General features: G+C 38.6%; 1 protein-coding gene across 3 annotated transcripts in view; it reads left to right on the top strand.

The window, feature by feature from the left end:
* Positions 1-23,176, top strand: part of LOC129189262 (zinc finger protein GLIS1) — a 120,821-nt gene that overhangs the window by 83,914 nt on the left and 13,731 nt on the right. For 2 of the 3 annotated variants that reach the window (XM_054790773.1, XM_054790775.1), the window contains 3 exons: positions 5,670-5,780; positions 8,348-8,489; positions 19,147-19,312. In XM_054790773.1, coding sequence (XP_054646748.1) covers positions 5,670-5,780; positions 8,348-8,489; positions 19,147-19,312 — 419 coding nt within the window. The remainder of the gene's footprint in view (positions 1-5,669; positions 5,781-8,347; positions 8,490-19,146; positions 19,313-23,176) is intronic. The other variant, XM_054790774.1, reaches the window with a different exon arrangement.

The following is a 23,176-nucleotide window of genomic DNA, read 5'->3' on the forward strand; positions in this document are numbered from 1 at the left end:
GAGAGATGCAACTGTGACACAGTACAGAACCACTGGGGGAAAAAAAGTGTCTCATTGTTAGCAAGTTACCAAACTTGATGCAAATTTTAAGATGCCAACTGTCAAGCAGCTAAGAAAGATGATATTGTTGGGTTTTTTTGCAACCTACTGCCAGTTGTTATTTTACTTCATTTTGTATTTTTTTCGTCTTTGGTTTTTGTTTTTTTTCTCCCGGAGGGGTCATCTTATATTCAGAGTCACGCTATTTTTGGGTCAATATGATAATTAATCAAACTAAGTTTTGGGTTAAATTCCACCTGAATCCAAATTTTATGAAATTTTTGACAATTTCATGCTTCCCACTTCCACAAAAGGCATGCTTGCATATGTTTGCTGTGGACTTGAAAAATATTTTTCCAAAAATGGGTTGTAAAAACAGGGGTCTTTTTATATTTCGGTCACTATAGTCTTATAGCTGTAATGACTCAGACTTGCCAACATGTACACATTTTTTTGTACACACCATTATTTTTACCATTGAATACGCTTGTAAGCTTTGCTGCTCGTCAGGTACGCATTTTGTTGGTTCCAGTTTTGAGTTTGGTCTCTATGCGTAGCGAGATGTGCACCTCCAAAAAAGTTGTGGCTGTGATTAGTCGGCCTTTAGAACATTATTTCATGTCTGTATATGACAGAGGGCGGATGGCCCTTCTCCGTGAACGCCTTCTCCTCCGATTTCACATCTACATTTGTAATAAAAATGACTTTTGTAATGCATCAATTACTTCCAGCTGCAATGACACTCCCCTGCTCTCTTTAATTACCATCGACGCCTTGCGACAAAGGAAGCTATCAAGCTAAATAGTTGACAAAGTTGTGGTTGCTCACAGAGTTGACATTACCTCATGCACTTGAGCCTGAGGAAGAGCTATAAAAGCAGGTATGTTTAAAGTGCCATCCAGGGGCCATTTGCAGCTTGTGGCTTGTTTGTTATTGGCCCAAATAAAATAAAATAAACAAAAAAATGTAACAAGAATAAGCTGAATTGTTGATACTAATAACTAACAACACAAGACTTTGTCTTTAAATATGTATCACGTTTTTTAGCCTTTCTACAAAATAGAATATATATATATATATATATATATGTATCACAGTGCCGCCTCCATCCTTTGATTGTTCGAGTTGCGTGGGGAGTACTCATAAAATTTCTTCTGGGAAGCTGGGAAGTTCTGATGACCACATGTACAGTAAATGTTTGTTAGCTAGCAGGCTACTTCCTGGTTCCTGGGGATTGCTAATTCCTTTATCCAGATCCTCATCATGAGTTAATGGGTTTTTTCCTTGACCCATGCACCACCTTTACAACAAAAAAGTTTTGTATTTTTATGTAATGCTGCTAACTTCATCCGTCTTACTAATTACTGCTGACAGCTTTGGAAAAAGGTCACTAAGACTTTTTTACATAGTGTTGTATTTTGTCCACAACTAGATGTTGTCACTGAGCCTTTGCAAGGTCTTGTATGGTATTTTTATAAGTGATTCATGACAATTCTACTGTATATTTTTATTAAAGAAATTCAAAGAAGAATCTGTTATGTAAAACAAACCCACATTGAAGTAGTGTTAATAATTTGCAATGTGAACAAGCTATGAATGTTTACAATGTACTTGTATTTATGCTGCTCCCTAGCTCTTTCGTTTTTATAACCTGCCTTAAAATCCACGCTGCCCTCAGTGCCTACGCTATTTCCACATCTTGACAGTGTTAGACTGCCGGTCACACTGCCGGCCCACACTGGCAGTGACACACTACAGATCGTGAAGTGATCGCTTCCATTCACTGGAGTGGTGGCTTGGGGCTCATAACAGACTTGGATCGGAGGTCGCGAGCGGAGACAGAGCTCGGCCTGTTCCTCTGACCCGCCAGGGAAAGCTGGTGCCATCACTGCTCTCTCGTCACTTTTCCGTCACCTTAGCAGCAGTGCCTCGTTTTATCACCGTTTTTTTTTCTGTTTTTCTCAGTAATTTTTTTTTTAACTATTGACTTCATATTTTTATATGAAATTGTACTAAATAATTATATTTCTACTTCAACTTGCTAGAATTTTAATAGCATTTTTATAAAGGGTGTTTTAAGCAAAGATTGACCAAAAAAAAAAGAATAATTAAATAACAAAAATTCATAATTGTTGCCATTATTTAGTTGTTTTTATCACCAGTTCCATGTAATTGTATTGGACATGCACAAGTAACATTAAAGGGCATCACATGATTACATTTGCACAATTCAACATGTATAAAAAGGAGTAGGAAGAAGCAGAGCTTAATTCATTCATTACGTTTAACGCAATTAACATGTACACGTCATGGCAAGCCACGCCTCTCTGATATGACGACCGACAGAGGCACAGTGTAGCATCCCCAACGTCTGATGCTCTTTTCTAACCGTATTCTGACCTGAACACATTAACAGTAGTGCAATTCCAACACAGCGAGATGCACGCAGCGACACACACAATAACTGGATATTCTTATCGCTCACTTTGTAACTAATGCGGAAGTACAATTTGCTGCATTTAAGTATGCTCGGAAATCCCAGAACATACACTCAAAACATGTGAATTCAACTTAAATGACGTGGTGTCTTTGAATGCAACCCCTCATTGCTCATAATAACACGGTTAAAGTGTGATTCAAATGTTCTACTACTATTACAGTAACGAATGTTAAGTGAATAGATTTTCAGACGTGCAATGTCTTTTAGCTTTATTTACATTTTAATGTTAATTTGGAGCTGTAAAGACAAATTTGTGTAACCCTATATCTTTCTTTCAATAAAATACAGTAAAAATGGGCATATTTCAGACATAGTTGCATTTGTGATTAATCATGATTAGTTAATTTGAAAACCATGATTAATCTGATAAAAAATTTGACAGACCAATAATTATATTAATACAGCATATGTTACTTATGCTGTCATCACTACAGTAAAAGGTATTACTTATTTATAACAGTGTGTGAGTAGTTGATCAAAAAAATTCTGTCACCCTGACTTGATTTCATTGTATTATGTTAAGCAATTCCACAAAATTGTATTTTGTTAGACAACCAAAAAAAAAAAAAACACATTTAATTGAACCTTTTTTGTTAGGTCATTTATGGTTTGTCCAATTAACATGAGCAATTGAAGGCAATTGTCAGACATTGATATTTTCTAATCTATTAATTTGTCCTCCAAAGAACACTTTTTGTGCAAGAGCCGCCTTTACTATCCAACAATGGTATTTGTATTTCATTTTGCAAAAGTTATGACATTTTTTTTATTGAAAGATGGAGGACACTGGAGGATACCCGGTGGGATACATTGTTGTCGACAACGACTAATACATATGAGGAAGCACAGTATTATAATTAATGATATTATTATTATTATTATTATAAACTTTTAGTGAGGCGCAAAAGTGTCAAGCCTTCAATTACGTCTGCAAAACTTCATCATTACTTTTTATTGTATTTATATTTCTAGCCTATGTTCCCCATGTGTCCCTTCGTCATATTGGAAAGCCACATGTGTACAATCAGTCATTACCTTGGCCTACGTACATTATTGAATATGGCCTTGTGTTATTGTATCAGTCATGTGTTTTCTCCCACCACGCACTCTTTCCACAGTAGGACAAACGATACAGCTAATCTGGGCGGGCGCTGCTTATGGCTTCACATTAACACCCTGCTAAAGGCCACCCCGCCGCTTGCCTGCCCACTCTGCCAGAAACACTTTGGAGAGAAAATGATTTTTAAGCTTTAATGATATTTATTCTACACAGAAGTCATGCTTGATTTTTGTGACTCGGGGCGCCATGCCCATGTCGGCAAAACAAACATGGCAAAGATGAGTGGCACTGTAAGCACCTTGGAATAACAAGAACGGGTTATTTACAGAGGACGTCAACGTATGGAGGCAGAGCTAATAAAGACCTGTATCGACTTACACTTTAATGGGCATCTTATGTTCATGCGCAGGGGGAAAAAAAGGCAGTGAGGGGGAAAAACCCTAACTGGCAAGCTACATGCTATATTTGCAAATGACAAGAATTTGAAATCATTCGGAAACTGCTTGACGGAGCGGCAGCTTTACACCTGTACATTCTGTGTATATTCAGCGTCATTGCTCAAACAAATATTCAAAATCAGTTGAGATTTATTGAACATTTCTGTGTTCTACCATCAGTACTGGAACAAGACTATTTAACACCAAACACGTTCCCATTAACTAGAAACTACATTTCTACTAGAAACATTTTCCATTGACACGACCAGCAGATGAAATCTGAAAAAAAAAAATTACTTAAAAAACAATTTCTCCAAAAATGGTGGACATGCTGGGATAAATAGTCAAATAAGTTTTGATATATACATACAATATATATGATATATATCATACAATTTATTCATATATTTTTAATATATCTTTTGAAAATACAGTGCAACATTTTGCTGCATTTTTTTAATCAAAGAAATATAATCCAACTAAAATAAAGTAAAACTACTCACCCTTTGAAGACTCCTGCCAGACAATTAATAAAGAGTAAGGATTAGATTGGTCAAATTAATTTATGTATGCAGTAAATATTGAGTTCATTTATATTGGTCATATTGTACAGTTCTATTAAAATGTAATGAATAAATATATTTTAAATATATTTTACATTGCATCACACTTCTCGTGCTGTAATAAAAAAAAAAGATTGCCATATATCTAAACCATTCGGATATGTGTTCACAAAATAATATAATTAAATATGATATTTTCTTTTTTTCCCCATAAAATATGACTTCCAAGTTGTTCTCATTTTTAAAAATTCGCAAAACCTTTATTAATTGAACAGGTAATATTTTAAGTCACATTTTAACATTGTTAACTACAAGTGTGAAAAGAGAATTTAACCACTGCATAATAAAATTAACCCTTTGAATATGCCTGACATACCTGCAATGGAGTGTAATGGTCTGGGCAGTAAAAATTAGCCGTTTATTGCTAAGCTTCTCTGGTCATTTTCGAGCCAGACCATTGTCCTTTCAGTTACATGCTAATTCTGTTAGCACCTGCTTGCTAAAAACAAATATTTACTTAATTTGCACTGCTCCCATTGTACAGAGCATCCACACCCTCTCCAATGTCACAGGAAGTTATATTTATGGTTCTATGGTTATCATCACACTTTTCCTCTTTTGTAGTGGTACCACAAAAACACAAACAAAGCAGAAGATAAAAACAAACAGATTTGCTGACAACTTGAGTGATGCCTCACACAATGAAAGCTTTGAGCTCCTGGTTTTGTTTGACTTTTGGAGCATATTATTCTTAAACTTTTCTGTTTGACTTTTGGAGCGTTCCATAGTTAATTCTTACTCTTCTTGATGAAGCAGTATTGATGATGTTTTGATACTGTTTTATAATCGATTATCTCTTGTTTTTCATGCTTTTCCCATCTCTCGCTTTACCTTCGATCCCTTTCTCAGCTCGAAGGTAGGACTTCAACTTTTACCTTTATTTTCATACTCTCTCAAATCTAATTTCCTACATCTTTGATTTCATTGGTGACCTCTGGCCTGCCTCCCCCTTCTCCCCTCCTATTGCTGTCATTGCTGTGTCATGTAAAATACTCTCTCCCTCCTTACAGAAACCATATGCGTGTCAGATCCCTGGTTGTACCAAGCGATACACTGATCCCAGCTCCTTACGCAAGCACGTCAAGATTCACTCAGCCAAAGAGCAACAGGTGCGTAGGAAGGTAAGGACGGTGGGGAGGGGGAAATACATGAAACTGTTTATATCCTGCCCTTATTTCTACATTATACATTTTAGTCAATTTTTACACATGTATTTATTTATTCATCTTTAATCTCTTAATTTATTTTAAATAATTTACTTTTTATTTATTTTGTCTATTTATTTTTGTAATTATTGGTATTTATCTATTCTTTACACATTTTCCCCCCTTTTCTTTCATTACTGCATGTGGGTTGTCCAAGCGTCTTCCACCTATGACCACATACTGAAAAATCAAAGGATTCAATGGCCATTTTGATGTTTACATATTTTTAAACGTGCTAAAATCAACCCATGTACATATGCTACGCCGTTTTATATACTTAAAGACAAAATATCCTGCATGTTAGCTACCGTATGTGTTATAGGTCATAAAGCGTATTATTATTAGTTATTAGTGTTACTATTTCTCCTTGTGTTAGGCCTTTTGCTGTTGTTTTTTTATACTTCTTAACTGTATTTTTAGAATGTGCCAAGATAAGGCCGGGGGCCGCTAATGGCACTTTGGAGACCCTTGGCATAAGCCATCTGTCTATTGTTACACATTCTGTCTTCTTTTCACTCTGTATTATAACATGGTTATTTTTAAACGTAGAAAGTGAACAAACAATCAATAGTTGCTGTCATGGCGAAGTGATAGTTAAAACAAGCCCTTCTTCTTCCTGCTCCTTTTCGGTCATATTAAATTGTGCAATTGTAAATGAGCTATTTCTCCATGTAATTGTGGATTTACTGTTGATGGGCTTTTATTTAAGAAAGTGTAATTTCCAGTACACTGCGTTGGTTTTCTGCCACCGGTGGACCTTTATACAAGTCAAACATCACATTTTGTACATTATCACAGTTTAGTTGGACTCATTTAAGGGCCTGTCTTTAATTTTCACCACAATAGATCAAGTTGGAGTATAATTCATTGTGTTCACAGTCAAAGGCCCATTCTTCTCCCTGACTGCAAAGGAGTAAATAAGCAGAGAATGGTCTCATTGTTGTGCTGGATAGAGGCTGGATGTGCTGCGTGATGTGTTCCTTTCGCTGTGAGCCATAAAGGGAAACACATGTAGTGTTGTTAATAAGCCGTAATGCGGAATCCCCTCGTGGCCCAGATGTTATGGACAAATGTCAAACAAACGCTCTTAACTCCACTCTTGGAGCGGGCTCACAGCGAAAAGCAGTTTGGATTGACGCTGCTGGGGGAAAAAACGGAACGCCAATTACACGTGATAAATGTTTCTCAGGGAGGAGTCCCGAGAGGAGCTGTGCATGTACGCACATTTACCCATACGGTGTGAACATCAACATGATCATGGTGCAAATCATCATGGTGAATTGCACACAATAGATGCACGTTGGAGATGAAGCTGATTGCGGTGATGAATAATCAGAATGTCAAAAACTCTGCAAACCACAAACTGAAACTAACCGACAATGAATGCAACAAAAGGAAGATTGACAGACAGGGCCAGCAAGACTGATTGGGAGGTTTGGAATGATGATGGAAAACATCTCCGAAGCTGACCTTGACATATATAACTGCTATAACTGTACCAGATTGTGTTAATACGAACTTATCATCTCAAGTTAACATCACAAGTTGAGGTTAGGTCTCAAAAGGAAATATATTGATTGTCCTATTTTTTAAACTTAAAATTTAGACTTAAAATTTCTCACACAGCTGAACACGTTCCACAAAACACCCACTATAGCTTTAGAGTGTTTAGCTGAATCAACATGAAATTTAGTACGCACCTTCAGGGGATCGGAAAGCACATGTCTGTGAAATTTGAGCAAGATTGGTTGAAAAACATAGCCACCAACAAACAAAATGTATTTGCAAGGGCATGGGGGGGACTTAGCTACTACTTGTCTATAAGTCATTGATCATTCGTCTAATGATTATAAAACTTTGAGGATGTCTGTATTGTATGTCTGCTAAGTATGTCTTCCAAAGCATTTTGAGCACAAACCTTAGGGGACGCCACAACTGCCATTTCCAGTCATGTAAAGCGATATGGACACCCAGTAGGTAGAACTACACTGTGACTCAGTCACTGTGTATTTTTTAGTTTACTAGCAAGCATGGGTGTTTATGGCACACAAGACTGTGCAAACAATATTTGTTTATAGTATTGGTTAGCTACAAGTATACTGTGGAGTCATTGTTTGCTCACATCCCGGAGTCTTGTTGACAATGAGAAAAACATGGAATATCACAGCATATATTTAAGAACCATAAATGAACTGCACATTTGTCTTCCTTCAGGCCTGGGGCTGATCAATGAAAGTAAAGCATTCTCATGCCGAAAACATGCCATTTTATTCCAGCATGTTCCAGCATGCCACTGATGTATACAACACATGATTAACAGTATTACATTTGAGCAATCTTCCCAAGGCACAATACTAAAGAAATGAAACTTAGATGTACTTTAGAGTAGTCATTTTACAGATTGTTACTGGTTTTGTTACTGACTTTCATGAGATACTGGATATTTGATTCTATGTGTATTCTTGTGCTTTATTCCCTCATAGCTCCGCCCCTGCCCTCACCTGGAGCCGGACGTCCTGAGCGACTGTCTGTCCGTGCAGCATCTCCAGACATCCAGCAACCCTCAACATCTTTACAGCAGCAAGGAAGGATGCGCTCCTGGACTGGGCCAAGATGTATTTACAGGTCAGACATGTTGCTACACCTACTGTATATACTCACACAACAGTAGGTACAATCCAGTACAAGAGCTCCCATTTAGAAAGGTCATGCTCACTTTTGATTGACACTTTTAGAGAGGTACTCATTTAACAACATGCTTCAGGTGGCTGTAGTGTAGAACTGCAGTGCATCATACTGAGAGGTATAGTACGTGTCATTTTTTGTTACCTTATTTAACTACCTCTTAATGAAAACGACATTATCCTTTTATAAACAAGATTTCTTTATGTGAGTGTTGTATTAGATTTATTGGGTTGTGCTGGTGTGTCTATGCATCCATTAATTTTCTATGCCGCTTATCCTCACTAAAGCTGCGGGTATGCTGGAGCCTAACCCAGACTTCGAGCGAGAGGCGGGGTACACCCTGGACTGGTCGGTAGTCAATCAACACATATAAACAAATATAGACATTCCATCTCGCATTCATACTTATGGACAATTTAGAGTCACCAATTAACCTAACATGCATGTTTTTGGAATGTGCGTGCACCCGGAGGAAACCCACGCACGGGGAGAACATGCAAACTCCACACAGAGATGCCCAATGGAGATTCGAATCTCCTGACTGTGTGGCCAACATGCTAACTACTCGGCCACAGTGCGGCCCTGCTGGTGTGTCTATAATAATTAAAAAATAATAATAATAATAATAACACAGATTTTGACAACAAATTATGCATTTGCTTAGACCTTTTGCCTTTATTTTTTTACTTTTTGTTTTTCTCAATTTTGCTAAACAGTATCTATTTAATGATATGTAAGTATTAAAGACATGCATTCATTCAACTCCACAATTTATATTTTTAAATTTATCAGTGAAGATAAATAAATTTCTTTTCAAAGTATTACGTTGATAACAAGTATATTTTTCTTTTAAAAAGTGATGACCATTTATAAGGGAATACAAAATTATAAATTGATATCAATATTGATCAAATGTGTTGATATAATACATGTGATTAAATATTTAAATAATAATGAAAAATATGCTGATAACTAGGGGTGCTCCAATCGATCAGCCACCTAACAGAATCGTCCGATTTCTGTGAAAAATCACGTGATCAGCATATGCCGATAAATGCCTTTCAACGCCGATCACAAAAGCGGATCACCTGTAGCTACCACTATTGCAGACCGCAGCGACCCTTTCGTGCAGTGTAGTGCCCTAACTAACATCTTTGGCAGCGTCGTCCTCTCACTTTCCTTCAAAAATATATCAAGTAAGCCGTGTGGAACTTCACTGCCAACACATGCCACAAAAACTCTTTTGCGGGGGTAGCACATTAAAAAGCTTTAATACGGCATTTAAAGAACAAACAATTGATGGTGTATGGTGAGTTTTCAACGCTCACGGTGTGATCATCAGTCAAACAGCAGCTAACGCGGCCATGTGGCTAACACTCACCCGTATGTGTATGACAGTCAGAAAGCAAAGCTAAAAACCCGAAAAATTATTGAATTCATCGGACGAGATGACCAGCCAGTGGAAGACACCGGGTTTGCCGAGTGCTCTCTCATTTACCTGGAGGTTCTACCAATTTACTCTCACATCCAAAGTCTCCTTGAAGAAGGTGTCTCATCCTCTGTAAGTTTCACAAATGATACACTGTATGTTCTCTTGAAAAAGTAAGTAAAGTATGTTTTTGTCTAAATTAAGTTGGTTTTATGGTTCTTTTTTTCCGTATCATATAGCCAGTAGCAGGGGTGCAGCCAGGAATTCTGGGTCCCATGAAAAAAATCATGTTGCTCCCCTTTATTAATGAATTACTAATTGTATTATTAATTGCCAATTTTTTGGGTCCCCTTCCAGTCAAGGGACCTTGGAATTTTTGTGACTTTTCCCCTTTATACGGTACCCCTGGCCAATAGCACTCATCATAAATAGACTGAAAAATGTATAATTAATCCATGTGATCAGTGTCAAAATCAGACGATTTCAGTCTTGGATGATCGGTATCGGAATCGGCAGCATAAAACCCTGATTGGAGCATCCCTACTGATAACAGTTTAAATCAGAATATGAGCAATAAAGTAGAAATTTTAAAAGAGTTTTCCCACATAATTCACAATGAAAGTGTATTTTTAATGTTGTCTCCTTTGTGTTTTTATTGGACCTGTTGACAGTCAACAACAATACCGGCTCAGCCAACCTCAAGCTATGAGCCAGTAGTGTGTGCGCGCCAAAATCTTTTCAAGACAATTGTCCAAACGACTGGTTGCTGGTGCAAGCAGAAATTATCTTTACTGCTGGTGCAAGCTGGAGCCAGTCAATTGTTTCCTGGGGAATTCCACTTGAGTTGGATTGGGATGGGAATAGGCTGTGCATGGGGAAAAGGAAAGATTATCTATGACTGTAATACATATAAAACAATCTTTTAACAAGTAATACTGCTAAAATAATTCCACGTTGCAAAGAAAATAGCAGTAGTGAGACCATCCCCCATGTTGAGCAATTCATAATGAGACCGCATGAGGCTGGCAGCGTTTCAGGCGAGTTTTTATTCCAAATGCCAGAAATCCCAGCACCTGGTGGAGTAATCACAGAGGCATCAGTGGTCATCAACAACCTTGTCAACATGACCGCCATGCATTATGTTCATTTTGTGCACAGTGACAGCCATCAATCAAATATGGACTAACAGCACTGGGCCGTGTCCAGTGTTGTTAGTCCATACCCTGGGGTCTTAAAATATTCATCTACACTAATGTCTTTTTGGGTACATGAAAATGCATTTGCAACCACAAAGCAACCGGTGGTGCTATAACCCCTAGACGTAAGACAAGTTTTGTACTCTTTTTTTGGGGATATTATGAAAATAGATGGTGTAGTGCAACACAATACTTTTTGCGGTTATTTTAATTTACCAATACAATATTGTTTTTTTTTTCTTTATACAGGTGATCCTTGTTTTACAACCTTTTCCGTGGCTTATTAATATTGTACAAAAAGGAAAAGAAAACTAGTTACGTGCATGAAGCAAAAGAATGCATAGGTGGAGTAATATGTCATTGTACGTCGCTAGACTGCTCTGTTTTTAAAATATAGCGTTTTTGAATCATATCTTAACTCGTGTATCTAGATGTGTATGGAAGTGTTTACCACAAAGACATTTACATTCCTACTTATTAGATAAAAACGTCTTTCTATCTGTGATTAATTGTGATTAATTATGAGTTAACTATGGACCAAATGCGATTAATCATGATTATTTTATTCAATTGACAGCCCATATATATATTTATACATTTTATTATAAAAATAGTAAAAAAAATAGTAATTATGATATAAAAATATTTGTGCGGACTTATTCCTGATTAAAAAAAAAAATCATGACTTATGTAAGAAAATTAAACTGATGTGAAAGAGAAAAAAAACAGTGTTTTTCCCCATCTATATGCCAATGCTAAAAAGTGAAAAACGTATTGGAAATCTTCACTCTACAGTAGAACAAGTTTTTCCAAAAAGTCAGTCATCTCAGATGGTTTGTGGGTGGATGAAGCCAAAAAAGCATTGAAAACTAGAAATGCAACGTCATAGATGACGACAGTGTATCCCGTCTGGATTTGCGTTGCCTAGTGGGAACGTTTGTGCTTTACCATTTCATCAACCTTTCATCCACTTGACAAATGAAATGCCACTTTTGGACCACGCTGAAAAGTTTCTAATGCTTGGCTGCACGTGTGGCTAGACCCAAGTTTATTTACATTTTTAATTCTGACACTTTAGCCTTTATTCCTTGCGACAACCACTCACTCCTTTTTTTTAATATTCCAAGGCTCTATCATTTGAATCTGTGTTCTTGGGCAAAGACAGCAAAAAGCTCTTTGGCAATGACCTCGCAAAGGAAACGTTTATTCATCATGTGCAGCTGTCCATTTTTTTCCATCAGCAAGCGTCAACACCACTTTGTATTAGGACTAAGAGAAATACATTATGGAGATATTAAAGACCAGAGCAATGTCCCGCAGGCCTCCCAGGTTTGTGGACACATCTGTCCTTGTTTTGTGCCTGTAGCCCATCCAGGATCCCCGGTGCTGCCTCTTATTGTTGCTGGAACTCCATTGACAACGCTCAACATGTCTTTGAGTCTTGGCTTTTCAGCATCACCCACCCTCTGTTTCTGGACCGCATTTAAAAAAAAAAAAAAGCCCCCTTAGGAGATGACTTGTTGGCCAAAGTCTTCAAAGGTGTGCCCCACCTTGTTGGCATTTGGGTTCCCCGATTTACATGAGCTCCACTTTGTTGTGCCAATAGGATGCATGTTAGAGCGAACATCCATCCTGTCATTAACATTTGAGAGTGACTCACGCTTCCAGTCAGACAGCTCAGTTCTCCTACTATACATTTTATCTTCTCTCACGTGGCGAGGGCGAGACTTACGAGAAGCCCCTCTGGGCTTTATGGAACCTAATTGGTGTGTACTTTGAGCACAGGAAGGACTCATCATCCTTTTATTAGCCTTTACATGCTCCCGCTGCTATGTAGAGTGACTGTGTACACCTCTCCATCTCAAATGGACTACTATTTGGAGCGAGTCAGCAAAAATGTCCAAACCATAATCCAACACGAAGTTGAACAAGAGTGCCGTCCCCATGCTTTCCAAAGTGGAACTTGTGATGAAATTGAGGCAATCACAGGCATTATTTGTTGACTGCGTTTGGACAATGTTGTGGCAGATGTTGGGGCTAAAGGGGAAAAACATTTAAGGGTGCGTGATTGATGATTGGGGCATAATGAATCCGGCTTGTAACCATTTGAGAGGGCTGTCACATTGAGGCCTTAGCACGCTTCTACTTGGAAGCAGCTGCAACTAGTGGCCAGCATTTGGCAAACTTTCAACTCCAAATTTCTTCTTCTCTCGTCAGTCGCTGAGCTCGATGCTCACAAATGCTATAGCTAAGAGTCAGTGAATTGATTGAAACAATAGGACATCATTTTAAGATGTGGAGTCAACATCTCATAGCTGGTTAGCTTAGTATTAATAAAGATAACAAGAAAAAGAAGAGAATAACACACTTTGGTTAAAAACATTTGAAAGTACTTCTTAGTGCCATTTATTTATTTTTTAACTGAAAACCGTTTGTGTTCGTACCTTTTATGTGAATATGAAGTACATGCACCCTATCCTTCTCCAGGAAAAGCCCTAACACTTAATTGTAAAAGTCTGACCACCTTGTAGTCAGCTTGGATATATAATCTTCCATCTTGGCTGTCACATGCATTCATTCATTCATTTAGCAGGGCATAAAAATATCTTGTGTTTGACTTGCTGCTCTCCTGCTGGTGCTGGTAAAAAAAAAAATAATAAAATAAATATCAATGCTAGCTTTTCCCCTTGATGGAAGGACGGCAGTGACAAGCACCTTCCAACTCATGCACGCTCCCACCTCTTCAGGATGAAGACAGTACTACAAGCACCTCCATGTGTGACCTTTCTGTGTATTGTATTGTCCGATTAGCAAGAATAATGATGTCACACTCACACTTTGACATTACACAGGTTGTAGAAAGTTATGATGTATAATAAATGTTTCTGCAACTTTCTATTATTGGCGACATGCTGATCATGACCATGATCCAACAGAGACGGTAAGCAGAGCTTGCGCACTAAACTGAGAAGAGAGGCTTGCGGCAGCCTCATCTTAGTTTTCTGCCCTGTATTTGATCACGAGATGTGCAAATTCAGTGATTTTTACTTAAGAAAATGTTTAAAAATTATTGAAATCATACAGACAATACATTTTTGAAACAGTACAACTGACAAATATTAATATGTATTTTATGTTGTTATTATTATTATTATTATTATTATTATTATTATTATTATTATTGAGGAAAAGGCTTCTTGAGACGTCATCTGTACTTCTGTGTAGAAGGTGTCGGACGTTTCGCTCCTCATCCGAAGAGCTTCGTCAGCAAACTAATAAGTGCTGGTAGCTTAGGCCTTAAATACAGTAAGAGTGGGCGGAATTGGTGTGCCAACACCCTCCTCCTATTGGTTCGTTACACTAAGCCTGGGCGGAGCAGTGGTATAATCCTATCCTGTTATTCACACCTACGATAAAAGGGGAAGTGTCGCTCCCTGAATTGGGTATGAACGACTCTGATACTGGCTTGTTAGCATCTATTGTTCTGGCTCGGCCCTGCCTTCACCTCATTTGCAAGACTAAGAGCTGTGGGTTTAGGTCTCAGTAACCTGCTGAACACAGGGTCCAAATTAAACCTCAAACCACCATTCCGGTTCAATGATGGGTTCTGTTGTTTGACAAAAATAGCTTCCTTTACTCCTCTTTCAAACCATCTGTTTTCTTTGGCCAAAATCTTTACCTCGCTGTCCTGAAAAGAGTGATTGGTAGCTTTCAGGTGTAGATGTACTGCTGATTGAGGACCACTAGCATTGTCCCTGCGATGTTGATAAAGCCTTTTTTGGAGCATTTGCTTAGTTTCCCCAATGTAGTGCTCTTTGCATTCCTCATCTTTACAGTGGATGGAATAGACCACATTGCTCTGTTTCTGGTTTGGAGCCTTGTCTTTAGGATGCACTAATTTTTCCTCGATGGACAACTCCTGTACGACTGAGAGCCTACACAGACGTATTATTATTATTATTATTATTATATACTAGGTCCCCAACTTACGAACACAATTGGTTCCAGATGACCGTTCTTATGTCGAATTGTTCTTAAGTAGGGGAAAAGGTAATATTACCAATGATATAGGTACTACATGTACATGTATACATATACAGTATATGTGTATGTATGTAAATATGAGTTTGGATGCAGGAGTAATATTAAACAAGGATAATTAATGAAAAAAACAATAATAAAAATGATATAATAATACGTAATGATAAATGTTATTTACCTTAGAAGAGGAGTGGTCCAGCATACGTCGTTGTGGTAGAGTTGGAGGAGGAGTTATTGAAAAAAAGGACAAATCGTTGTCGTCGTTAGACTCTTCTAAAAGAGGTAGTGTTCTGTGGGTGGTGTAGAATTAAGCAGGCCTATTAACTCTTCATAAACTTTAATCACACGCTCTGTCGGGGTTGTATAATTTAGCTTTCCATTTAGCTTTACACTGTATCTCCCCAGCGTCTAACTCTTCCTCTGTTGGTCTCATTAGCTCTAAGGCTGCATTAGCAGTGTCACAGTGCCCTCTACTGGTCAAGCATGTACAGTAGCAGTATAAATACTGATTGAGCGACTACAAGGCAAAATAAAATAAAATATAGACCAGTCGGCTTGTGTTCGTATCCGCGAGTGTTCGCTAGTCGGGTGTTCGTAAGTTGGGGACCTAGTGTATATGTTATTAATATTATATATACTAGAGAGGTATAAAAGGTGATGCTTCAAAAATATCTTAAAGTTAAATTCGGAGCAATAGTACTAATGCAAAAAAAATAGTGGAAAATAATTAAAAAATATATATACCTAGATGGAATATTTTTCCAACTAAATTATTATTTTAAATATGTTTGTAAAATACATACATATATATATACACTGCTCAAAAAAATTAAAGGAACACTTCGAAAACACATCAGATCTAAACTGGGGGAAAAATGATCTTGAATATCTTTCCTGATAATAAGTGGGTGATGTATTAGTAACAAAATGATGCCACATAATTTGATAGAAATGAAAATGATCACCCTATAGAGGGGGGAAATCAAAGACACCCCAAAAATGAAAGTGAAAAAATGATGCAGCACACTGGTCTATTTTGCTCAAATGTCATTGTAGCAACTCAAAAATGATTCTCAGTAGTTTGTGTGGCCCCCACGTGCTTGTACACATGCCTGACAACGTCAGAAGTGTTAGAAGTGTTCCTTTAATTTTTTTGAGCAGTATATATATCTCACAATAGTGAGTACACCCCTCACATTTCTGCAAATATTTTAGAATATCTTTTCATGGGACAACACTAAAGAAACGACACTTTGATACAATGTAAAGTAGTCAGTGTACAGCTTGGATAACAGTGTAAATGTACTGTCTTCTCAAAATAACAACACACAGCCATCAATGTCCAAACTGCTGGCAAGTACACCCCTGAAATGTCCAAATTGTGAATATTTAGTGTGGATACCATTATTTTCCAACCAACACTGCCTTAACTCTCTTGGGCATATAGTTCACATCACAGGTTGCCGCTGGAATCCTCTTTCAGGCCTCCGTGATGACATCATGGAGGCCTTGCACTCCTCCACCTTCCATGTGAGGATACCCCACACATGCTCAATAGGGTGTAGGTCCATCACGTTTACCATCACCTTCTTTAGCAAGGCAATGGTCATCTTGGAGGTGTGTTTGGGGTCCTTATCATAAAACATGAAACGTTGTTAGTTTGCACTGCAGTAACACACTTCACTTTCTGCGGAAGCATGATGTAAAAACACAGTTTGCTAAAGTGTATTGATTAGAAGTAATAAATCAGTAGAAATCCTCAAGGTAACACGTATCATGGACATTACGCCATATTTCTGATTTACAATCATTGTCACTTTTGTTACTGTCAGAATTTTGATTAAAAAACTGACAAATAACATGCAAATACTCTGAAACTCACACTGTATGTCAAGGCAGAGGTCAGCTCATTTGCATATAGTCTTGCAATTCAATTTTAGTTACATTGTGTGCACACTACGTTCTCTGAGTTCAATTGAATGTTTTGAAATCACAAAACATCATTCATTTCATTTCATTCTCGTAGTTAGTGTTCTATTGCTGTATTTTATGTCATTCATGTGTTCATTGTACAGTGTGAATGACTTTTGGAGTTTGGAGGTAATTCAGGTGTAAGATTCGGCTTAAACCAAAAGTCGGCTTACATCACAGTCTAGGAACGAAACACGTACGTAACACGAGGACCACCTTTACAAGCATGTATATATATTAAAAAAAGTTAACAAATATGGACGAGTGTGCTACAAAAGTGTAAACATTGTAAGTACAGTGACATAAATAGTAATCAGTGTTCCATATAGGGTTGGGCATTGTTTGAATTGGAATGATTCAGATTCAGATTCCTCGTTTTGATTCTGGCTCCTAACGATTCTCGATTCTGATGCTTTTAATTGGCAGGGTCATAAAAGTTTGCATGGTTTAAATGAGCGCGCTAACCAAAGTTCTTTTTGGATGAAATGTCTGAATTTCGGCATCAAATGTTTAATGTTTATTTATTAACTTTACTATGTATAGTAAAGTTGTACACTTTCACACAAGATGTTCACTTTTGAAAAGCTCATGGAAAAACATTTCCACATATGCTGTTGTTTATGTCTTAGTGATGGTGAGATGCTGCAGGCACTTAAACATGCACTAACATGGGTGCAGAATATCAAACAACTTGAGGCATGAGTCTTGTGCTACCATATTAGCTAGTATAGTTTGCTGCCTCATTGTTGGTGTAAGCTATTTTTATGACACCCTTATTTTGTTAACACAGTAAACAGGATGAAGTGCACATCGGTCTTCTTTTGAAAGCCGGAAGTGTGTTGTGTGGGATTAGAAGGTCTCTTGACTTTTGCTAAAAGACACACGCAAATAAACTGGATAAACATAAATAAACTTGCATCCTACAGCTGTAGTTCCTGTCCTGTACGCCAAACTTCCCCGACATCAGTGGGCATCCTGAAACCCTGAGTTACATTGGCATGAGACAGACATCATTTATTGTTGACTTCTGTGATTATTACTGCTTAGAGGAAGTCCAACAGATGCATCAGACGGGGCACTATGTTATTTTGACACCATCAATCTGAAGGTGTTTAACCATGTTGGTCGTGTGCCCTCCTTTGCATGATATCATAGTGTTGCAAATGTTGCACTGAGCCGACCGCTCTTTTTTTATTAAGTTAAGCCAAACTTTGCAGCCGCTTCTTCTTCGTTGGTGCTTGCCGGCTTCTTCTTCATTGATGTTTGTGGCTATTTCTTCCGGTCGGCGGACAAAGAAAACTAGGAATCGAAGTAAAAAAATCTGAACGATCCCGGGAGAATTGGAATGTTAGTCTCAATTCATCGATGCTGGAGACTCGATGCCCAACCCTAATCCGATATATCCTGTAGTATGAACGTAACTATAATTAGAAATAAAAAATCAGTATATTGATATTAATACTTCTCTGACAGTGTCAATCAAAGTCATTATCTTATCTTTGTAAAGGCAGATGCTCTTGTGTTGGATGTCATTAAATGGTGTACAGTACGTATAAATTTATTAGCATTATATTAAGCACCTACATATCCTCATTAGAGAAGTCAACATCAACAGAAACACCAAGAAAAACTAAATACAAAAGCGATCAAATAACACACACCCCCCCCCCCCCCCCCCCCCCCCCCCCCCCCTTCCAATGTTCTACCGTTGGCGCACATGTAACATTTTAGTTTATTATGGCATAATAACGACAAGCAGCTGAAAGCATGGCCCCTGTGGCGGTCCAAATAGCGTACCTTAAATTACAAACAGCACAAATAAGAGAACATTTCATCTGATTGGATGAAGGTTGTCAAAACAAAAGCACTGTTGCCATCAAATGAAAGAAAAGACCGAACACGGCGCCTTTGAGCACATTTGGCACATTTAAGCCGAATTAACTTTTGTTTGTCTTTCAAGGCTTGTACGCTGGCTCCGGCACCCCCCACCACAGCTCCTCAGTGGAGCTGCTCTCCCCCACCGCCAACCCTGCCCCCGCCGCTGACCTGCCCTCCCGACAGCACCGAGACCTCAACAGCCCGCATCACCTGTCCCCGATGGCCGCCATGGAGGGTCCCAGAGACAGGTGAGTCCTACTGCTTGATGAGTCGCTGTTATGCATTGGTAGGCACTAAACTCCTGTCATATAGATATCTGCAGATTTTTTGTCCGTTTATTATCAGAGGTCATTGATGATACCTGAGTTTGTGGCAATTGGTTCCCTCTTCAAAATAGTACAGCAGAAAACTGAAAAAAACACAATGCCTTGAACACATCAGTTCTAACAAGATATACTAACAAGAAACGATGGAGGAGAACGATGGTTTCCTGTAATTGCTTCTGTTCAAGGCAGAGATGATTCCTTTTGTTCAAGAGGAGACTGAGGGCAGCAGCAAAGTGGAGACTGTGGAGTGTAATACTGCAGCATCCACAGCTAATGCACAGCTACTTGACAAGCTAACATTCGCATGTCAAGTCAAGTTTAATAAAAAAACAACTCTGCAGCTAAGTGGAGAGTGTAGAGTATAATACTGCGGCGTACAAAGCTATGGACAGAACTGATCTCAAAACACTTTTACACATGTTTTAAAGCATTTTGGCGACAGAGGCAAGGAAAAAAAACCCCTCTAACAGCACTGAGACTCAGTGTGACGCGACTGGTTGAATTGTGACAGGGGCAGATTAGACGAGTGTTTTTATTTATTGCTGTTATCAAATGTGCACAAATGTTGCAGTGTTGACAAACTTGCTCAACCATTGAGCATCACCCATATGTAAGGTTAGGCATCGAGTCCCGAGCATCGATGGGAACCGGGACTAACACTCTGATTCTCCTGGGATCGTTAAAATTTTTAAATTTTGAGTTTCAGTGCAACATTTGCAACACAATCATGCAAAGGAGGGCACACGACCAACATTATTAATTAGAAATACTGTAACAGCGTGCCCCGTCTTTGACACGCTACGTCAGACTTCCTCCAAACAGTACGAATCACAGTCAAAGTCAAACAATAAATGACATCTGTTTCATGCCAATGTAATCAAGGGTTTCAGGATTCCCACTGATGTTGTGGAAGTTCGGTGTAAATAAAGGATGGGAAGTACGGCTGCAGGGTGCAAGTTTATTCATGTTTATGTCTCTTTTAGCAAAAGTCAAGACACCTTATGAACTCACACAACACACGTCTGGCCTTCAAAATAAGAGCGCTTTGCACTACATGCTGTTTACTGTGTTAACAAAATAAGGGTGCGATAAAAAAATAGCTAACACCAACAATGAGGCAGCAAAGTATACTAGTGCTAACAAGACAAACCTTTTACAAGTTGTTTGATATTCTGCACCCGGTTTAGTGCATGTTTAAGTGCCTGCAGCATCACACACTCACTAACACATAAACAACAGCATATGTGGAAATGGTTTTTCATGAGCTTTTCAAAAGTAAACATCTTTTGTGAAAGCGTACTCCTGTCAAAATAGATCAGTGATAAATTCATAGTAAAGTTGATCAAAAGTCAATATCATTAATCATTAATATCATTAATATCAAAATCATCAATTATCATAAAAAAAAAATCATTGGGAAGTTCAGACATTTCATCCAAAAAGAACTCTGGTTAGTAGCCCTCATTTAAACCATGCAAACTTTTATGACCCTGCGTGTTAAAAGCATCGGGATTGAGAAACATTAGAAATGGAATCGAAAAGAGAAATCAGAACCGGAACTGTAATCGTTCAAATTCAAACGATGCCCAGCCCTACCCATATGATGCCTTCTCGGTATGCTTAGTACCTACTTTTGCCAACAGAAAAGCATCAACATTGAGTAGAGCCATGTAGGTACTCTGCAGCGGAGAAGGTGCTTTACACATTCTCTGTAAGAGTATCTTGATTACTTTACAAAGAGGTGTGTTGGACTTTATAAATATATGAATCACACTGATAATATTATGGTCCTCACACAATATTGTCCCGTGGAGAGTGTGTGTTTTTCACAGATTTCTCATCCTGTATCCCAGCAGAACCGCAGGGCGATCCCGTTCTGAGGATGTTAGGTTAAACCTCTCGACCCCGCTGACAAAACCCATTTGGCCAGTCTTAACTGGAAATGAGTCCACATCCCCGAAAATGCTCCAATCCCCATGGGGATGAGGGGCCGTGGCTGGTCACCGCGAGGTCAACGTGACACATCACTTGCTCTATTTCTGGCAGCGGTGTTGGTGTTCATAAGGTCCCCGGTCTCCACTGGGTGCAACAGAACGATGAACAAACTTCTTCCTTGCTGGATGTGATTCATGTGTTAATGATGGCGTGCACGAGGGGGGTCATCTTTTTGCTAAACATTATTACACTGGGAGGATCCTCCGAGGACAAGCCAAAAATCTCAGTCAACTTATACCATCATAGGCTTGTTGTAATTTACACCTCATTTACTTCATACTGAGCTTTCATCGAAAAACAAACAACCAGCCGTGTTCAATCACGCAATCGCAGAAGAAAATGCTTATTTTCTGCATCATTGAGATTTCATGCCTGAGGGATACTTTAGACGGGAAATCCGGTATTGGCACTTCTTTGGCAGAGAGATGCATGTTCTGATCAGGCTTGTTTCTCATTTATTATTTCTCATTTTGCTTACCTTGTTATTGACAGACTACTTTTTGTATCTGTGTATGTGTATGTGAGGCGCAGAATGTTTCCTATTAATGTTGATTTCCTCAGAGAGCCAGCACAGCACGGTTACAGAGCCGGAGTGTCGCCACGAGGCACGGCGTTTGCTATCCAAAACAACGTGCTCAAATACAAGATAGAGGAAAGAAAGTAGTTTAATAACAATGAGAAAGAGTTGACGGAGGAAGTTGCTGATATGTTGTAAGGAAACGACCAAAGATGCCAGTAATTGAAGAACAAGACTCACTGAAAGAGTCATTGAACAGTCTGTAACGCAAGTCAGTACCTCTCACAATGAACATGTCCAAATTGTGTCCAAAGTGTGACTATTTAGTGTGAGCACCATTGTTGTCTTAATCCTCACCAGAGTTGCACAGGTTGTTGGAATGGAATGGAATGGAATCCTCTTCCACTCCTCCATGCTGACATCAGTTAAACACCTTGCGCTCCTCCACTTTTATTCCTTCCACTTGATGATGTTCCACAGGTGCTCAGTTGGGTTCAGGTCTGTAGGAGAAATACTTGGCCACGCCTCAGCAAGGCACTTGTCATCTTAGAGGTGTGTTTGGGCTCCTTATTATGTTGGAAGACTACCAGGCGGTCCAGTTTTTGCTGAAGTACAATTCATGCTTCCCTCAATGACCTGCAGCTGATCAAAATCTAAAGACCAGTTGAAAAATTGCTAAAATTTACATTTTGCACATTTGGATCTTAATGAGGTTTTAAGTAGAGCTACAATATGCAAAAACAAGAAGGGGGAGTGAGACAAAAAGCACTTTGAAAAAGTAATTTATTGAAAACAACAATTAAACTGAAATATGCTGTTTATCAGCTGATCAAAAGTTTAAGACCATCGCTCAAAAAATAACCAAAAACTCTCCAAACCAGAATAAAAAATGTTCTCAGTAGGACTCTGTAATGAGTAGCTCCACCGTTCTTGTTAATCACTTCAAAAATTGCTTTGGGCATGTTTGATGTGAGTGTTTCCAGGAGGCTAGTGGGAACATTGCTCCTTCGTGAAGATGGCTTCACCAAGGGCATCAACTGTCTGGAACTGATGGCCATTTTTATAAACTTCCCTTGCCATCCATCCCCAAATGTTCTCTATGGCATTTAAATGAGGGGAACATGCAGGGTGGTCCAAAAGAGTGATGTTATTCTCCCTGAAGAAGTCCTTGGTCAAGCGAGCATTGTGAACTGCAGCGTTGTCCTGTTGAAAAACCCAGCTGCTACCACACAGACGAGGGCCCTCAGTCATGAGGGATGCGGGCTGCAACATCT

This window comes from Dunckerocampus dactyliophorus, chromosome 10, assembly GCF_027744805.1.
Source record: "Dunckerocampus dactyliophorus isolate RoL2022-P2 chromosome 10, RoL_Ddac_1.1, whole genome shotgun sequence".
NCBI classification, from domain to species: Eukaryota; Metazoa; Chordata; class Actinopteri; order Syngnathiformes; family Syngnathidae; genus Dunckerocampus; species Dunckerocampus dactyliophorus.